The sequence below is a fragment of the Struthio camelus genome, unplaced genomic scaffold (assembly GCF_040807025.1).
Source record: "Struthio camelus isolate bStrCam1 unplaced genomic scaffold, bStrCam1.hap1 HAP1_SCAFFOLD_115, whole genome shotgun sequence".
In the NCBI taxonomy this organism is placed as follows: Eukaryota; Metazoa; Chordata; class Aves; order Struthioniformes; family Struthionidae; genus Struthio; species Struthio camelus.
The window spans coordinates 18,508-32,967 of NW_027182707.1; the positions used below are offsets into that span (position 1 = coordinate 18,508).

General features: G+C 70.7%; 1 protein-coding gene across 1 annotated transcript; it reads right to left on the reverse strand.

The window, feature by feature from the left end:
* Nucleotides 1-59: 59 nt before the first annotated feature.
* On the reverse strand, nucleotides 60-14,134 carry CADM4 (cell adhesion molecule 4). The gene is made up of 9 exons (XM_068929468.1): nucleotides 13,994-14,134; nucleotides 10,434-10,580; nucleotides 8,638-8,790; nucleotides 7,965-8,099; nucleotides 5,894-6,055; nucleotides 4,947-5,037; nucleotides 4,179-4,351; nucleotides 1,145-1,273; nucleotides 60-457 (listed from the first exon to the last, which is right to left on the reverse strand). The coding sequence occupies exons 1-9, from the start codon at nucleotides 14,076-14,078 to the stop codon at nucleotides 348-350; spliced, it is 1,185 nt and encodes a 394-aa protein (XP_068785569.1). The 5' UTR covers nucleotides 14,079-14,134; the 3' UTR covers nucleotides 60-347.
* Between the last annotated feature and the right edge of the window lie 326 nt (nucleotides 14,135-14,460).

Consider the following 14,460-nt stretch of genomic DNA (forward strand, 5'->3'; position numbering starts at 1 on the left):
GGCCCCAGGGACCCTCCTGGGACCCCCAGAGCCCCCCCCCCCCAGCCACGGCGCCGGCGTACGAATCTCTGGGGGTTTTATTGAGTATCAAAGGTGGTTAAAAGGCGACGTATTTACATATACATTAACGGGGGCGGGGCTGCCCCGGGCCCCGCCCCCCTCATATATTAATCATTTAATTGCTTCCCTCCCCCCTCCCCCAACACCCCCTCCCCGCCGAGGGCCCAGGCATCCGGGCTGCCCCCCCCCCGCCCAAAAAAGGCTTTCCGCCGTAAGGGGCGGGGCCTGGGGCGGAGGGGGCGGGGCTTGTCCCCCCCCCACCCCCCCAAAAAACCCATGTCCCCCGCTCAGATGAAGAACTCCTCCTTGCGCTTGTGCCCGTCGGCGCCGTGCAGGAAGGCCTCGCGCGCCTCCCCGTGCTCGTCCAGCCCGCTCGCCTCGTGCGTCAGGTACGAGCCTGGCGAGAGCCGTCCGGCCCCGCTCAGGCCCCGCCCACCCCCGGCCCCGCCCCCTTTCCCCGCCCCCCTCCCACACCACCCCCCCTTCCGCCCCCGATGAACCCCCTCCCGGCTGCGCTAGGGACGTCCTGGCCCTCCGCGTGGCCCCGCCCCCTCTATCTGGCCACGCCCCCTCCGCCCCCACCCGGCCAATCCCCTTCCACCCTCCCCCAACTCCCTCCCACAGCAGCTACAGACACGCCCTTCCCCCCCAGGCCACGCCCCCTCCACCCCCATCCGGCCAATCCCCTTCCACCACCCTCTAACACCCTCCCACAGCAGCTACAGACACGCCCTTCCCCCCAGGCCACGCCCCCTCCACCCCCATCCGGCCAATCCCCTTCCACCACCCCCCCCCCCGGGGACAACCGAGGCCACGCCTCCCGCTCGCCCCCCCAAGCCACGCCCCCACCTAGACCACAGCCCATTACCCCCACCCCCAGTACAACTAGAGCCCCGCCTCCTCCCCGGCCACACCCCCAACACCCAGACCCCGCCCCCAGGCACAGCTAGCCCCGCCCACCCACCGCGGCCACACCCCCTTTGCCTGCCCACAAAGCTCCCCCCCCCGCTCTTCCCCCAGGGCTCCCCCCCCGAGGCCCCACCCTCCCCCGAGGCCCCGCCCCCTCCCCCGAGGCCCCGCCCACCCTTCTGGCGGACGGAGCAGCAGAGCAGGGCGCCCAGGACGCAGATGACGAGGAAGACGAGCAGGGCCAGGACGCCGCCCACCACGGCGTAGGGCACCGGGCTCTGGGCCGCCACCACCGCCCCCGGCGCTGTGGGGCAGCGGGCGCCGTGGGGCACTGGGCGCTGTGGGACACCGGGGGCCGCCGTGGGGCAGGGGGGGCCGCGGGGCGGGGGGGATGCGGGGTGGGGGGTGGAAGCGGGGGGCACCGGGCTCTGGGCCGCCACCACCGCCCCCGGCACTGTGGGGTGACAGGCGCTGCCGTGGGGCAGGGGTAGACGTGGGGGACACAGTGTGGGGGGGAGACACAGGGCAGGTAACGGGTGCCGTGGGGCGCAGAGGTGGACGCAGGGCACCGGGAGCCGTGGGGCAGGCCGCGGGTCAGGCTGCGGGTTGGGAGGCCGCGGGTTGTGCTATGAGCCAGGGGGCCGTGGGTCACAGCGTGGGGTGGGGGCCGTGGGTCGCGCTGTGTGTCGTGGGGCTGTGCGTCAGGCTGCGGGTCACAGGGTGGTGGGTCGCGCTGTGTGTTGTGGGGCTGTGCGTCAGGCGGTGGGTCGGGGGGGCGTGGGTCACGCTGTGTGTCGTGGGGCTGTGCGTCAGGCTGCGGGTCGCAGGGTGGTGGGTCGTACTGTGTGTTGTGGGGCTGTGCGTCAGGCGGTGGGTCGCGCTGTGTGTTGTGGGGCTGTGCGTCAGGTGGTGGGTCGTGGGGCCGCGGGTCGCGCTGTGTGTTGTGGGGCTGTGCGTCAGGTGGTGGGTCGCGCTGTGTGTCGTGGGGCTGTGCATCAAGTGCTGGGTCGCGCTGTGTGTCGTGGGGCTGTGCGTCAGGCGGTGGGTCGTGGGGCCTTGAGTCACGCTGTGTGTTGTGGGGCTGTGCATCAAGTGGTGGGTCACACTGTGTGTCGTGGGGCTGTGCGTCAGGCGGTGGGTCGTGGGGCCTTGAGTCACGCTGTGTGTTGTGGGGCTGTGCATCAAGTGGTGGGTCACACTGTGTGTCGTGGGGCTGTGCGTCAGGTGGTGGGTCGGGGGGCCGCGGGTCGCGCTGTGTGTCGTGGGGCTGTGCGTCAGGCGGTGGGTCGCGCTGTGTGTTGTGGGGCTGTGCGTCAGGTGGTGGGTCGTGCTGTGTGTTGTGGGGCTGTGCGTCAGGTGGTGGGTCGTGCTGTGTGTTGTGGGGCTGTGCGTCAGGCGGTGGGTCGGGGGGCCGCGGGTCGCGCTGTGTGTCGTGGGGCTGTGCGTCAGGCGGTGGGTCGGGGGGCCGCGGGTCGCGCTGTGTGTTGTGGGGCTGTGCATCAAGTGGTGGGTCACACTGTGTGTCGTGGGGCTGTGCGTCAGGCGGTGGGTCGTGGGGCCTTGAGTCACGCTGTGTGTTGTGGGGCTGTGCATCAAGTGGTGGGTCACGCTGTGTGTCGTGGGGCTGTGCGTCAGGTGGTGGGTCGGGGGGTCGCGGGTCGCGCTGTGTGTCGTGGGGCTGTGCGTCAGGCGGTGGGTCGCGCTGTGTGTTGTGGGGCTGTGCGTCAGGCTGCAGGTCGCGCTGTGTGTCGTGGGGCTGTGCGTCAGGTGGTGGGTCGGGGGGCCGTGGGTCGCGCTGTGTGTCGTGGGGCTGTGCGTCAGGCGGTGGGTCGGGGGGGCGTGGGTCACGCTGTGTGTTGTGGGGCTGTGCGTCAGGCAGTGGCTCGCGGGGCCGCGGGTCGCGCTGTGTGTTGTGGGGCTGTGCGTCAGGCGGTGGGTCGCGCTGTGTGTTGTGGGGCTGTGCGTCAGGTGGTGGGTCGTGCTGTGTGTTGTGGGGCTGTGCGTCAGGCGGTGGGTCGCGCTGTGTGTCGTGGGGCTGTGCATCAAGCGGTGGGTCGCGCTGTGTGTTGTGGGGCTGTGCGTCAGGCGGTGGGTCGCGCTGTGTGTCGTGGGGCTGTGCATCAAGCGGTGGGTCGGGGGGCTGTGGGTCGCGCTGTGTGTCGTGGGGCTGTGCGTCAGGCGGTGGGTCGCGCTGTGTGTTGTGGGGCTGTGCGTCAGGCGGTGGGTCGGGGGGCCGCGGGTCGCGCTGTGTGTCGTGGGGCTGTGCGTCAGGCGGTGGGTCGGGGGGCCGCGGGTCGCGCTGTGTGTCGTGGGGCTGTGCGTCAGGCGGTGGGTCGGGGGGCCGCGGGTCGCGCTGTGTGTCGTGGGGCTGTGCGTCAGGCGGTGGGTCGGGGGGCCGCGGGTCGCGCTGTGTGTCGTGGGGCTGTGCGTCAGGCGGTGGGTCGGGGGGCCGCGGGTCGCGCTGTGTGTCGTGGGGCTGTGCGTCAGGCGGTGGGTCGGGGGGCCGCGGGTCGCGCTGTGTGTCGTGGGGCTGTGCGTCAGGCGGTGGGTCGGGGGGCCGCGGGTCGCGCTGTGTTTCGTGGGGCTGTGCGTCAGGCGGTGGGTCGGGGGGCCACGGGTCACGCTGTGTTTCGTGGGGCTGTGCGTCAGGTGGTGGGTCGTGGGGGCTTGAGTTGCGCTGTGTGTCGTGGGGCTGTGCATCAGGCGGTGGGTCAGGGGGCCGCGGGTCGCGCTGTGTGTCGTGGGGCTGTGCGTCAGGCGGTGGGTCGGGGGGCCGCGGGTCGCGCTGTGTGTTGTGGGGCTGTGCGTCAGGCGGTGGGTCGGGGGGCCGCGGGTCGCGCTGTGTGTCGTGGGGCTGTGCGTCAAGCGGTGGGTCGGGGGGCCGCGGGTCGCGCTGTGTGTCGTGGGGCTGTGCGTCAGGCGGTGGGTCGGGGGGCCGCGGGTCGCGCTGTGTGTCGTGGGGCTGTGCGTCAGGCAGTGGGTCGGGGGGGCGTGGGTCGCGCTGTGTGTCGTGGGGCTGTGCGTCAGGCGGTGGGTCGGGGGACCGCGGGTCGCGCTGTGTGTCGTGGGGCTGTGCGTCAGGCGGTGGGTCGTGCTGTGTGTTGTGGGGCTGTGCGTCAGGCAGTGGGTCGGGGGGCCGCGGGTCGCGCTGTGTGTCGTGGGGCTGTGCGTCAGGCGGTGGGTCGGGGGGCCGCGGGGCGGGCGCTCACCGTAGACGAGGAGGAGGTAGCGGGCGGCGGCCCGGCCGTGGCGGTTGCGGGCGGTGCAGCCGTAGGTGCCGTTGTCACCGGGGCTGAGGGCCGGCAGCGTCAGCTCGGCCCCCGCCGCCCGCGCGCCCCCCGGCAGCGAGCCGTTCGCCCGGCTCCAGGCCACCTCCGTGGGGCTGCCGGGGGGACACGGGTGTCACCCGGCGTCACCCCCGTGTCACCCAGCATCATCCCTGTGTCACCCCGCCGCCCGCGCGCCCCCCGGCAGCGAGCTGTTCGCCCGGCTCCAGGCCACCTCCGTGCGGCTGCCGGGGGGACACGGGCGTCACCTGGCGTCACCCTCACGTCACCCGGAATCACCCCCGTGTCACCCCACCACCCGTGCGCTCCCCAGCAGCGAGCTGTTCGCCCGGCTCCAGGCCACCTCCGTGCGGCTGCCGGGGGGACACGGGCGTCACCCTCACGTCACCCGGAATCACCCCCGTGTCACCCGGAATCACCCCCGTGTCACCCCACCGCCCGTGCGCTCCCCAGCAGCAAGCTGTTCGCCCGGCTCCAGGCCACCTCCGTGCGGCTGCCGGGGGGACACGGGCGTCACCCGGCGTCACCCTCACGTCACCCCCATGGCCATCCCATGCCCCCATTGTGTCCCAACCGTCCCACGTCCCCCCCAACCACCCCGCGTCCTCCCCAACCACCCTGTGCCCTCGTGTCCCCCCCGGTCCGACCCCGCGTCCCCCCCCGGCGGTCCCCGCGTCCCCCGGCCCTCACAGCGGGTTCCCGGTGACGGCGCAGGTCAGCACCAGCGTGTCACCCTCCCGCAGGATGCTCTGCGACGGGTGGATCCGCACCGTGGGCGCGTCTGGGGACAGCGCCCGCGTCAGGGCCACCGCCGGTGTCCCCGGCCCCGGCGTCCCCAACCGGCGTGGTGTCCCCCCTCGTCACCCAGCACGATGTCCTCCCGGCATGGTGTCCCCAACTGGCGTGGTGGCCCCCCAGCATGATGTCCCCAAGCACCATGGTGTCCCCCCAGCAACATGTCCCCAACCAGCCCCGGTGTCCCCAAGCAGCGTGGTGTCCCTCCCAGCATGATGTCCCCAACCATCATGGTGTCCCCCCTAGCATGATGTCCCCAGTCAGCATGGTGTCCTCCCAGCATGGTGTGCTCCCTGGCATAATGTCCCCCACCACGATGTCCCCAAACACCATGCTGACCCCTCCAGCATGATGTCCCCAAGCAGCATGATGTCCCCAAGCAGCATGGTGACCCCCCAGCATGGTGGCCCCAGCCAGCCTGGTGTCCCCTCTGGCATGATGTCCCCCACCACCATGATGTCCCCCACCAGCATGATGTCCCCGAACACCATGCTGACCCCTCCACCATGATGTTCCCAAACAGCATGATGTCCCCAAGCAGCACACTGTCCCCCCCAGCATGATGTCCCCCACCAGCATGGTGTCCCCAAGCATGATGTCCTGAACCACCATGGTGTCCCCAACTAGCGTGGTGGCCCCCCAGCATGATGTCCCCAACCAGCATGATGTCCCCAACCAGCATGGTGGCCCCCCAGCATGATGCCCCCAAGCAGCATGATGTCCCCAAGCAGCATGGTGGCCCCAAGCAGCATGGTGGCCTCCCAACCTGGTGTCCCCAACCGGCGCGCTGTCCCCCCGCCCCGCGGCGTCCCGCCCCCGGCCCCGCCCCGTCCCCGGCTCACACTGCACGTCCAGCATGTACTGGGTCTGGCGGCGCTGGCCCCGCAGGGCGGGGTGGGTGGCCTCGCAGGTGACGATGGCCCCGTGGTCCTTGCGCTCCACCCGGAAGCGCACCACGTTCCTCAGGCTGAACACCTTGCCCAGCTGCTCCCGGCTGCTCACGCCTGCGGGGCCGCGCCGTCACCCCCGGGGACGGGTGACGCCGCCGCGCCGTCACCATCCCCACGTCCCCAGGGGCGCCCCGTCCCGTCCCCGCCGCCTCCTCGTGGGTGTCCTGTCCCCTCCGCGACCCCCCATGGCTCTATAGGTGCCCCGTCACGTCCCTGTGGGTGTCCTGTCCCCTCCACGTCTCCCATGTCCTCATGGGTGCCCTGTCCTTGTCCCCACCGCGTCCCCGTGGGTGTCCTGTCTCCTCCACGTCTCCCATGTCCTCATGGGTGCCCCGTTCCGTCCCCACCGTGTCCCCGTGGGTGTCCTGTCCCAAGTCCCCACCACGTCCCCATGGCCGTCCCATCTCCATCACGTCCCCCATGTCCCCGTGGCTGCTCCATCCTGGTCCCCACCACGTCCCCATGGGCGCCCCATCTCCATCGCGTCCCCCATGTCCCCGTGGCTGCTCCATCCTGGTCCCCACCACGTCCCCGTGGCTGCCCCATCTCCATCACGTCCCCCATATCCCCATGGGTGTCTTGTCCTCGTCCCCACCATGTCCCCATGGCCGTCCCATCTCCATCACGTCCCCCATGTCCCCATGGCTGCCCCATCCTGGTCCCCACCACGTCCCCATGGGCGCCCCATCTCCGTCACGTCCCCATGGCCGTCCCATCTCCATCACGTCCCCCATGTCCCCGTGGCTGCCCCATCCTGGTCCCCACCACGTCCCCATGGGCACCCCATCTCCATCACGTCCCCATGGGCGCCCCATCTCCATCACATCTCCCACAACCCCATGGCTGCCCCATACTCATCCCCACCACGTCCCCATGGGCGCCCCATCTCCGTCACGTCCCCATGGGCGCCCCATCTCCATCACATCTCCCACAACCCCATGGCTGCCCCATCCTGGTCCCCACCACGTCCCCATGGGCGCCCCATCTCCGTCACGTCCCCATGGGCACCCCATCTCCATCACATCTCCCACAACCCCATGGCTGCCCCATACTCATCCCCACCACGTCCCCATGGGCGCCCCATCTCCGTCACGTCCCCATGGGCGCCCCATCTCCATCACATCTCCCACAACCCCATGGCTGCCCCATCCTGGTCCCCACCACGTCCCCATGGGCGCCCCATCTCCGTCACGTCCCCATGGGCACCCCATCTCCATCACATCTCCCACAACCCCATGGCTGCCCCATACTCATCCCCACCACGTCCCCATGGGCGCCCCATCTCCGTCACGTCCCCATGGGCGCCCCATCTCCATCACATCTCCCACAACCCCATGGCTGCCCCATCCTGGTCCCCACCACGTCCCCATGGGCGCCCCATCTCCGTCACGTCCCCATGGGCACCCCATCTCCATCACATCTCCCACAACCCCATGGCTGCCCCATACTCATCCCCACCACGTCCCCATGGGCGCCCCATCTCCGTCACGTCCCCATGGGCGCCCCACCTCCATCACATCTCCCACAACCCCATGGCTGCCCCATCCTGGTCCCCACCACGTCCCCATGGGCGCCCCATCTCCATCACGTCCCCATGGGCGCCCCATCTCCATCACATCTCCCACAACCCCATGGCTGCCCCATCCTGGTCCCCACCACGTCCCCGTGGGCGCCCCATCTCCATCACATCTCCCACAACCCCTTGGGTGCCCCATACTCATCCCCAGCACGTCCCCATGGGCACCCCGTCTCCATCACGTCCCCCATGTCCCCACGGCTGTCCCATCCTGGTCCCCACCCTGTCCCCATGGCCGCCCCATCTCCGTCACATCTCCCAGGTCCCCGTGGGTACCCCGTCCTCATCCCCACCACGTCCCCATGGGTGCCCCGTCTCCATCACATCTCCCAGGTCCCCGGGGGTACCCCGTCCTCGTCCCCACCCCGTCCCCGGCGTCGTCGTCACCTTTGAGCTCACGCCGGTCGCGGTACCAGCGCAGGGTGGCCGGGGGTCGCGAGCGGGGCACGAGGCAGGTCAGCTCCACGTCGCTGCCCTCCACCGCCGGCTCCGTCACCTCCACCACCGGGTTGTCGGGGGGCACTGCGGGGGGACACGGGGGGACGCGAGGGGGCGTCAGGCCACGGGGACACCCTGCCCCCCGGCCCCCGTGTCCCTGTGTCCCACCGAGGACGGTGATCTGGTGGTGGGTGTCCTCGGTGCAGAGCTAGTGGCAGCAGCCACCCTCGTCCCCATGTCCGTGTGTCCTCCGTGTCCCATGTCTCCATGTTTTGTGTCCCTGTGTCCCCCCACGTCCCTCCTGTGTCCCGTGTCCCCCCCGTGTCCTACTGAGGACAGTGAAGGTGGCGATCTGGTGGTGGGTGTCCTCGGTGCAGAGCTAGTGGCAGCAGCCACCCTCGTCCCCATGTCCGTGTGTCCTCCGTGTCCCATGTCCCCGTGTCCCCCCATGTCCCCGTGTCCTACCGAGGACAGTGAAGGTGGCGATCTGGTGGTGGGTGTCCTCGATGCAGAACCGGTGGCAGCAACCACCCTTGTTTCTCTGTCCCCTTCCGCGTCCCGTGTCCCACCCATGTCACCCACATGTCCCGTGTCCCCGTGTCCCCATGTCCCCGTGTCCTACCGAGGACGGTGAGGGTGGCGATCTGGTGGTGGGTGTCCTCGGTGTAGAGCTGGCAAAAGTAGCCGCCCTCGTCCTCCAGCCGGGCGCCGGCCAGCTGGATCCTCACCTGCCGCTGCGTGAACTCGGCCAGCTGGAACCGCTCGTCCTTCAGCGCTGCGACACGGCGGGCTCACACCGGCCCCACGGCCGCCCCACGGCGCCCCGCGGCCGCCCCACGGCCAACGCGCCGCCCCACGGCCAACGCGTGGTCAACACGAGGCCCCACGGCCAACACATGGTCAACACAAGGCCCCACGGCCAACACACGGTCAACACAGCTGTGGCTCGTCCTTCAGCGCTGCGACACGGCGGGCTCACACCAGCCCCACGGCCGCCCCACGGCGCCCCGCGGCCGCCCCACGGCCGCCCCACGGCCAACACGCCGCCCCACGGCCAACGCGTGGTCAACACAAGGCCCCACGGCCAACACATGGTCAACACGCGGCCCCACGGCCAACACGCGGTCAACACAGCCACGGCTCATCCTTCAGCGCTGCAACGTGGCGGGCTCACACCGGCCCCACGGCCGCCCCACGGCTGCCCCATGGTACCCCGCGGCCAATGCGCTGCCCCACGGCCAACACGTGGTCAACACAGCTGTGGCTCGCCCTTCAGCGCTGCAACACAGCGGGCTCACACCGGCCCCACGGCCGCCCCACGGCACCCTGCGGCCAACGCGCCGCCCCACGGCCAACACATGGTCAACACGCGGCCCCACGGCCAACACGCGGTCAACACAGCTGTGGCTCGTCCTTCAGCGCTGCGACACGGCGGGCTCACACCGGCCCCACGGCCGCCCCACGGCGCCCCGCGGCCGCCCCACGGCCAACGCGCTGCCCCACGGCCAACACGTGGTTAACACAAGGCCCCACGGCCAACACATGGTCAACACGCAGCCCCACAGCCAACACACGGTCAACACAGCTGTGGCTCGTCCTTCAGCACTGCGACGTGGTGGGCTCACACCGGCCCCACGGCCGCCCCACGGCGCCCTGCGGCCAACGCGCCGCCCCACGGCCAACACATGGTCAACACGCGGCCCCACGGCCAACACGCGGTCAACATGGCCGCGGCTCGTCCTTCAGCACTGCGACATGGCGGGCTCATGCCGGCCCCAGGGCCGCCCCACAGCTAACACACGGCCCCAGGGCCACAGTTCATCCCTAGCGGGCTCCCGCCAGCCCCACGGCTGCCCCACAGACACAGTTCACCCACGGGGTGCTCTCACCAACCCCATGGCTGCCCCGCTGGCCCCCAGTGATGCTCTAGGGACCCCCCCCAGCCACCCCATGAGCCCCACAGATGCCCCATGGACCCCGTGGCTGCCCCACGGGTGCCCCATGGACCCCACAGCCACCCCACAGCCTCCATGGGCCTCACGGCCGCCCCACAGCCACCCTATGAGCTCCATTGACACCCCACAGCCTATGAGCCCCACAGAGAACCCCACGGCCTCCACAGACCTCATGGCTGCCCTATGAGCTCCCTGGCCACCCCATGGGGCCCCGAGCAGTCCCACAGCCTCCATGGACCCCACGGCCACCCCATGAGCCCCTCAGATGCTCTGTGGACCCCACGGCCACCCCATGAGCTCCGTGGCCTCCATGGACCCCACAGCCACCCCCCTGCCACTTTATGAGCCCCATGGATGCCCCATGGACCCCCCCAGCCACCCCCCGGCCTCCATGGCTGTCCTGGCCGCCCTATGAGCCCCCAGCCACCCCCTCGGCCCACCCCCCGGGCCGGGCGGCGCTCACCGCGGGTGCCGTTGAAGAAGAGGGTCTGGCGGGCCGGGTTCTGGATGACGACGATGGAGCCGTCGTAGCGGTGCAGGCGGCAGGTGATCTCGGCCGTGCTGCCCTCCGCCACCGTCACGTTCTCCGCCTGCACCTCCTGCGCCCGCCCTGCGGGGGCGACCCCCACCCCGCGCGCGCCGTCACCGCCGGGCCTCACCGCTGCCGGGGGCGTGGGGGGGGAGCCGCCGGAGAGACAGGGGCCGGGGGGGGTCTCTGGGGACACGTGGGGACACCAGGGACACGGGGGGGGAGTCTTTGTGGATGTCGGGGACACCAGGGACATGGAGGACCACCTGAGACACGTGGCGGCACCAGGAACACCAAAGACATGGGGGGGGGGGTCTCTGGGGACACCGGGGACACGCGGGGCCACCTGAGACATGTGACGTCACCAGGGACGTGGGGGGGGTCTCTGGGGACACCAAGGACACGTGGGATCACTAGGGACACGTGGAACCACTGGAGACACCAGGGAGACATGGGGGGGGGGGTTTCTGGGGACACCAGGGATATGGGGGGGGTCTCCGGGGACACGTGGAACCACTGGAGACACCAGGGACATGAGCGGGGGTCTCTGAGGATGCCAGGGACACGTGGGGCCACCGGGAACATAGCGGGTCTCTGGGGATGTCAGGCACATGTGGGGACACCACAGATGTGGGGGGGGGTCTCTGGGGACACCAAGGACAAGAGGGATCCGTGGGGACAAGCAATGACACGTGGGATCATGGGTGACACGTGGGGACATAGAGGAGACTCTCTGGGGACAATGTGGACGCATGGGAGCACCGGGGACACCACGTGGGGACGTGTGGGATCACTGGGGGCGCTGGGGACACCAGGGACATGGGGGGTTGCTGGGGACATTGGGGACATGGAGAAGACCCCTAGGGACATGAGGGGACACCAGGCAGATGGGGGGGGGGCTTCTGGGGACACTGGGGATGCCAACGATCACCGGGGACACGTGGGATCACTGGGGACGCGTGGGGATTGCTGGGGACTCCAGGGACGGGCGGGGACACAGGAGACACGAAGGGACATCAGGAAGGGAGCGAGGACACTGGGGACACGAGGGGACACCAGGGATGGAGAAGATCACTAGGAACACCACGGATGGACTGAGAAGACTGGGGACACGAGGGGACACCAGGGATGGAGGGGATTACTGGAGACACCACGAATGGACTGGGAACACTGGGGACACGAGGGGACACCAGGGATGGAGAAGATTGCTGGGGACACCACGAATGGACTGGGAACACTGGGGACACGAGGGGACACCAGGGATGGAGAAGATTGCTGGGGACACCAAGAACGGACTGGGAACACTGGGGACACAAGGGGACACCAGGGATGGAGAGGATCGCTGGGGACACCAGGGACGCATGGGGACATTGGGGATCACCAGAGATGGACTGGGGACACTGGGGACACGTGGGGACACCAGGGGACACCACAGATGGAGAGCATCGTCGTGGCCACCAGAGATGGATGGAGATCGCTGAGGACACCAGAGATCGACTGGGGACACGAGGGGACACCAGGGATGGATGAAGGAGATCACTGGGGACACCAGGGATGTGTGGGGACACCGGGGACACGAGGGGACACCAGGGATGGACGGGATCGCTGGCAACACCAGCAACCACTGGGGCCACGTGGGGACACCTGGGGTCACTGGGGACACGTGGGGACGCCAGGGACAGGCGTGACCCGTGGGGACACAGGGGGACATACGGGATCACTGGGGACGTGCGGGAGGACCGGGGCCACCCGGGACACAGGCGGCGGGGGTCACCGGTGACACACAGCGTCGCTGGGGACACCGGGCACAGGCGGAAGCGGGGGGGGGGGTGACGACACACGCCTGGGTCTCCCCGCCGCCGCCGCCGTTGTCACCCCGTTGCCGTGACGACGGCGGGGACAGGGCCCCGTTCTCGCCGTGTCAGCACATCCCGTCCTCCCCCATCCCGGCGTCGCCACGGCGACCGCGTTGTCCCTTGTCCCCCCCCCCCCCGCCGCCCCGCTGCCACCGCCAAGGTCACCGAGCCGGGCCGGCATGGGGGGGGGGGGGGCCAGGCGTCCGGGCTCGGCCCGGGCCCACGGAGGTGTCGCTGGGTGGGGGGGGGGGGACAAGGGGCGCTTTGTCCCCCTGCGTGACTCACCGCCGCCCGGACGCCTGGGTCCCTTTGGGCCGGGCGGGGGCGGGGAGGGGAGCCCGGACGCCTGGCCCCCCCCCCCTTCTCCCGGGGACGCCGGGGGGACACAATGGCCCTTTCTGCGCCCGCGCGGGGGCCGGGCCGGCGCCGCCTGGCACCTGGCGAGGGCCCAGGCGTCCGGGGGTTGGGGGGGACGAGGGACAAAACGATGTCCTCCCCCCTCCCCCCGGTGACACCCCAAAGCCACTGCAACCGCCAGCGGTCCTGGTGACACCCCAGGGCCACCCGATGGCCCTGGTGACACCCCAATGTCACCCCTGGGCCCTGGTGACACCCCAGAGCCACTTGATGGCCCTGGTGACACCCTAAAGCCAGCTATGGACCCTGGTGACACCCCAGGGCCACTGCAGCCCCCGATGGCCCTTGGTGACACCCCAGGGCCACCTGATGACCCTTGTGACACCCCAATGTCAGCCACGACCCCCGGTGACACCCCAGGGCCACCCAATGCCCCCCCAGTGACACCCCAGCACCACCTGCAGAGCCTGCAGACCTCCCCCAGGGCCACCCGATGGCCCTGGTGACACCCCAACGCCACCCACAACCCCCGGTGACACCCCAGGGCCACCCAATGCCCCCCCAGTGACACCCCAGGGCCAGCCACGACCCCCGGTGACACCCCAGGGCCACCCACGGCGCTCAGTGACCCCCCCAGGCCACCTACAGTCCCCCGCTGACCCCCCCTCCAGGACCAGAACGACCGATGCCCGGACGCCTGGGTCCTCACGGGGCCGCGAGCCCGGACGCCTGGGCCCCCAAGCGGGGAGTTATGGTAGGGAGGAGGGGGACAACGCGCGGATCGGGCCCCGCTCAGGCACCGCCGTCTTTCAAACGCCCTTCGCTCCGCGCCGGGGACGCCGGGGCCCCCGAGCGCAGGGACCCCCCACCACTGGGCGCCCGGGGTGGGGGGGGACACGGGTGCACGGGGACACCGTTGGAGGGGGGCGCGGGGACCCCAAAGTACGGCGGGGGGGAAGGACCACGTTGAACAACAGAAAGGGGGTGCAGAGACCCCATTGTACAGCGGGGGGGGGCAGCAGGAACCTCATCGCACGGCGCTGGAGGGTGGGGGGATTTGGGGACCCCACTGCATGGCCGGGGGGGGGCGTTTGGGGACCCGATTGCACATGGCGGGGAGGGCGCAAAGAGGTTGCGCACGACCCCCCGTGGTGCTCTCGCTGGCCGGGGCTGGAGACGGATGGATGGATGGATGGAGGGAGGGATGGAGGGATGGATGGAGGGATGGGGGGGGGGGACGCAGCGCCGTTTCCCCCCTCTCCCCCCGCCGCCGCTCCCTACCTGCGCCGGGCGCCCAGACGAGCAGCAGCAGCAGCAGCGGCGGCGGCGGGCGGCGGTGGTGGCGGCTCCCGGCCCGGGGCTGCATCGCGCTGCGCCGCGGCGGCCGCCGCGTCCCCTCCGCTCCCCGCTCCCCACCTGCCGCCGCTGCGGAGGCGCCGGCTGCTGGGGAAAGGGGGGGGGGCATATGCTAATGAGGGGGGTGTATGCTAACGAGGGGGGTGGATGCTAGCGAGGGGGGGGCGTGCGCTAACGAAGGGGGACGAATGCCAATGGGGGGGGGACGTACGGTAACGGGGAGGGGGGACGTAAGCTGACGAGGCGGCGGCGCGCCCAACCAATGGCGGAGAATTGGGGGGGGGTGGGGGGAGCCAAGGGGCCCCCCGTGGGGCTCCAAGGGTGGGATCGGGGATCCTGGGGTGGGATAAGGGATCGCAGGGTGGGATCAGGGATCCTGGGGTGGGATCGGG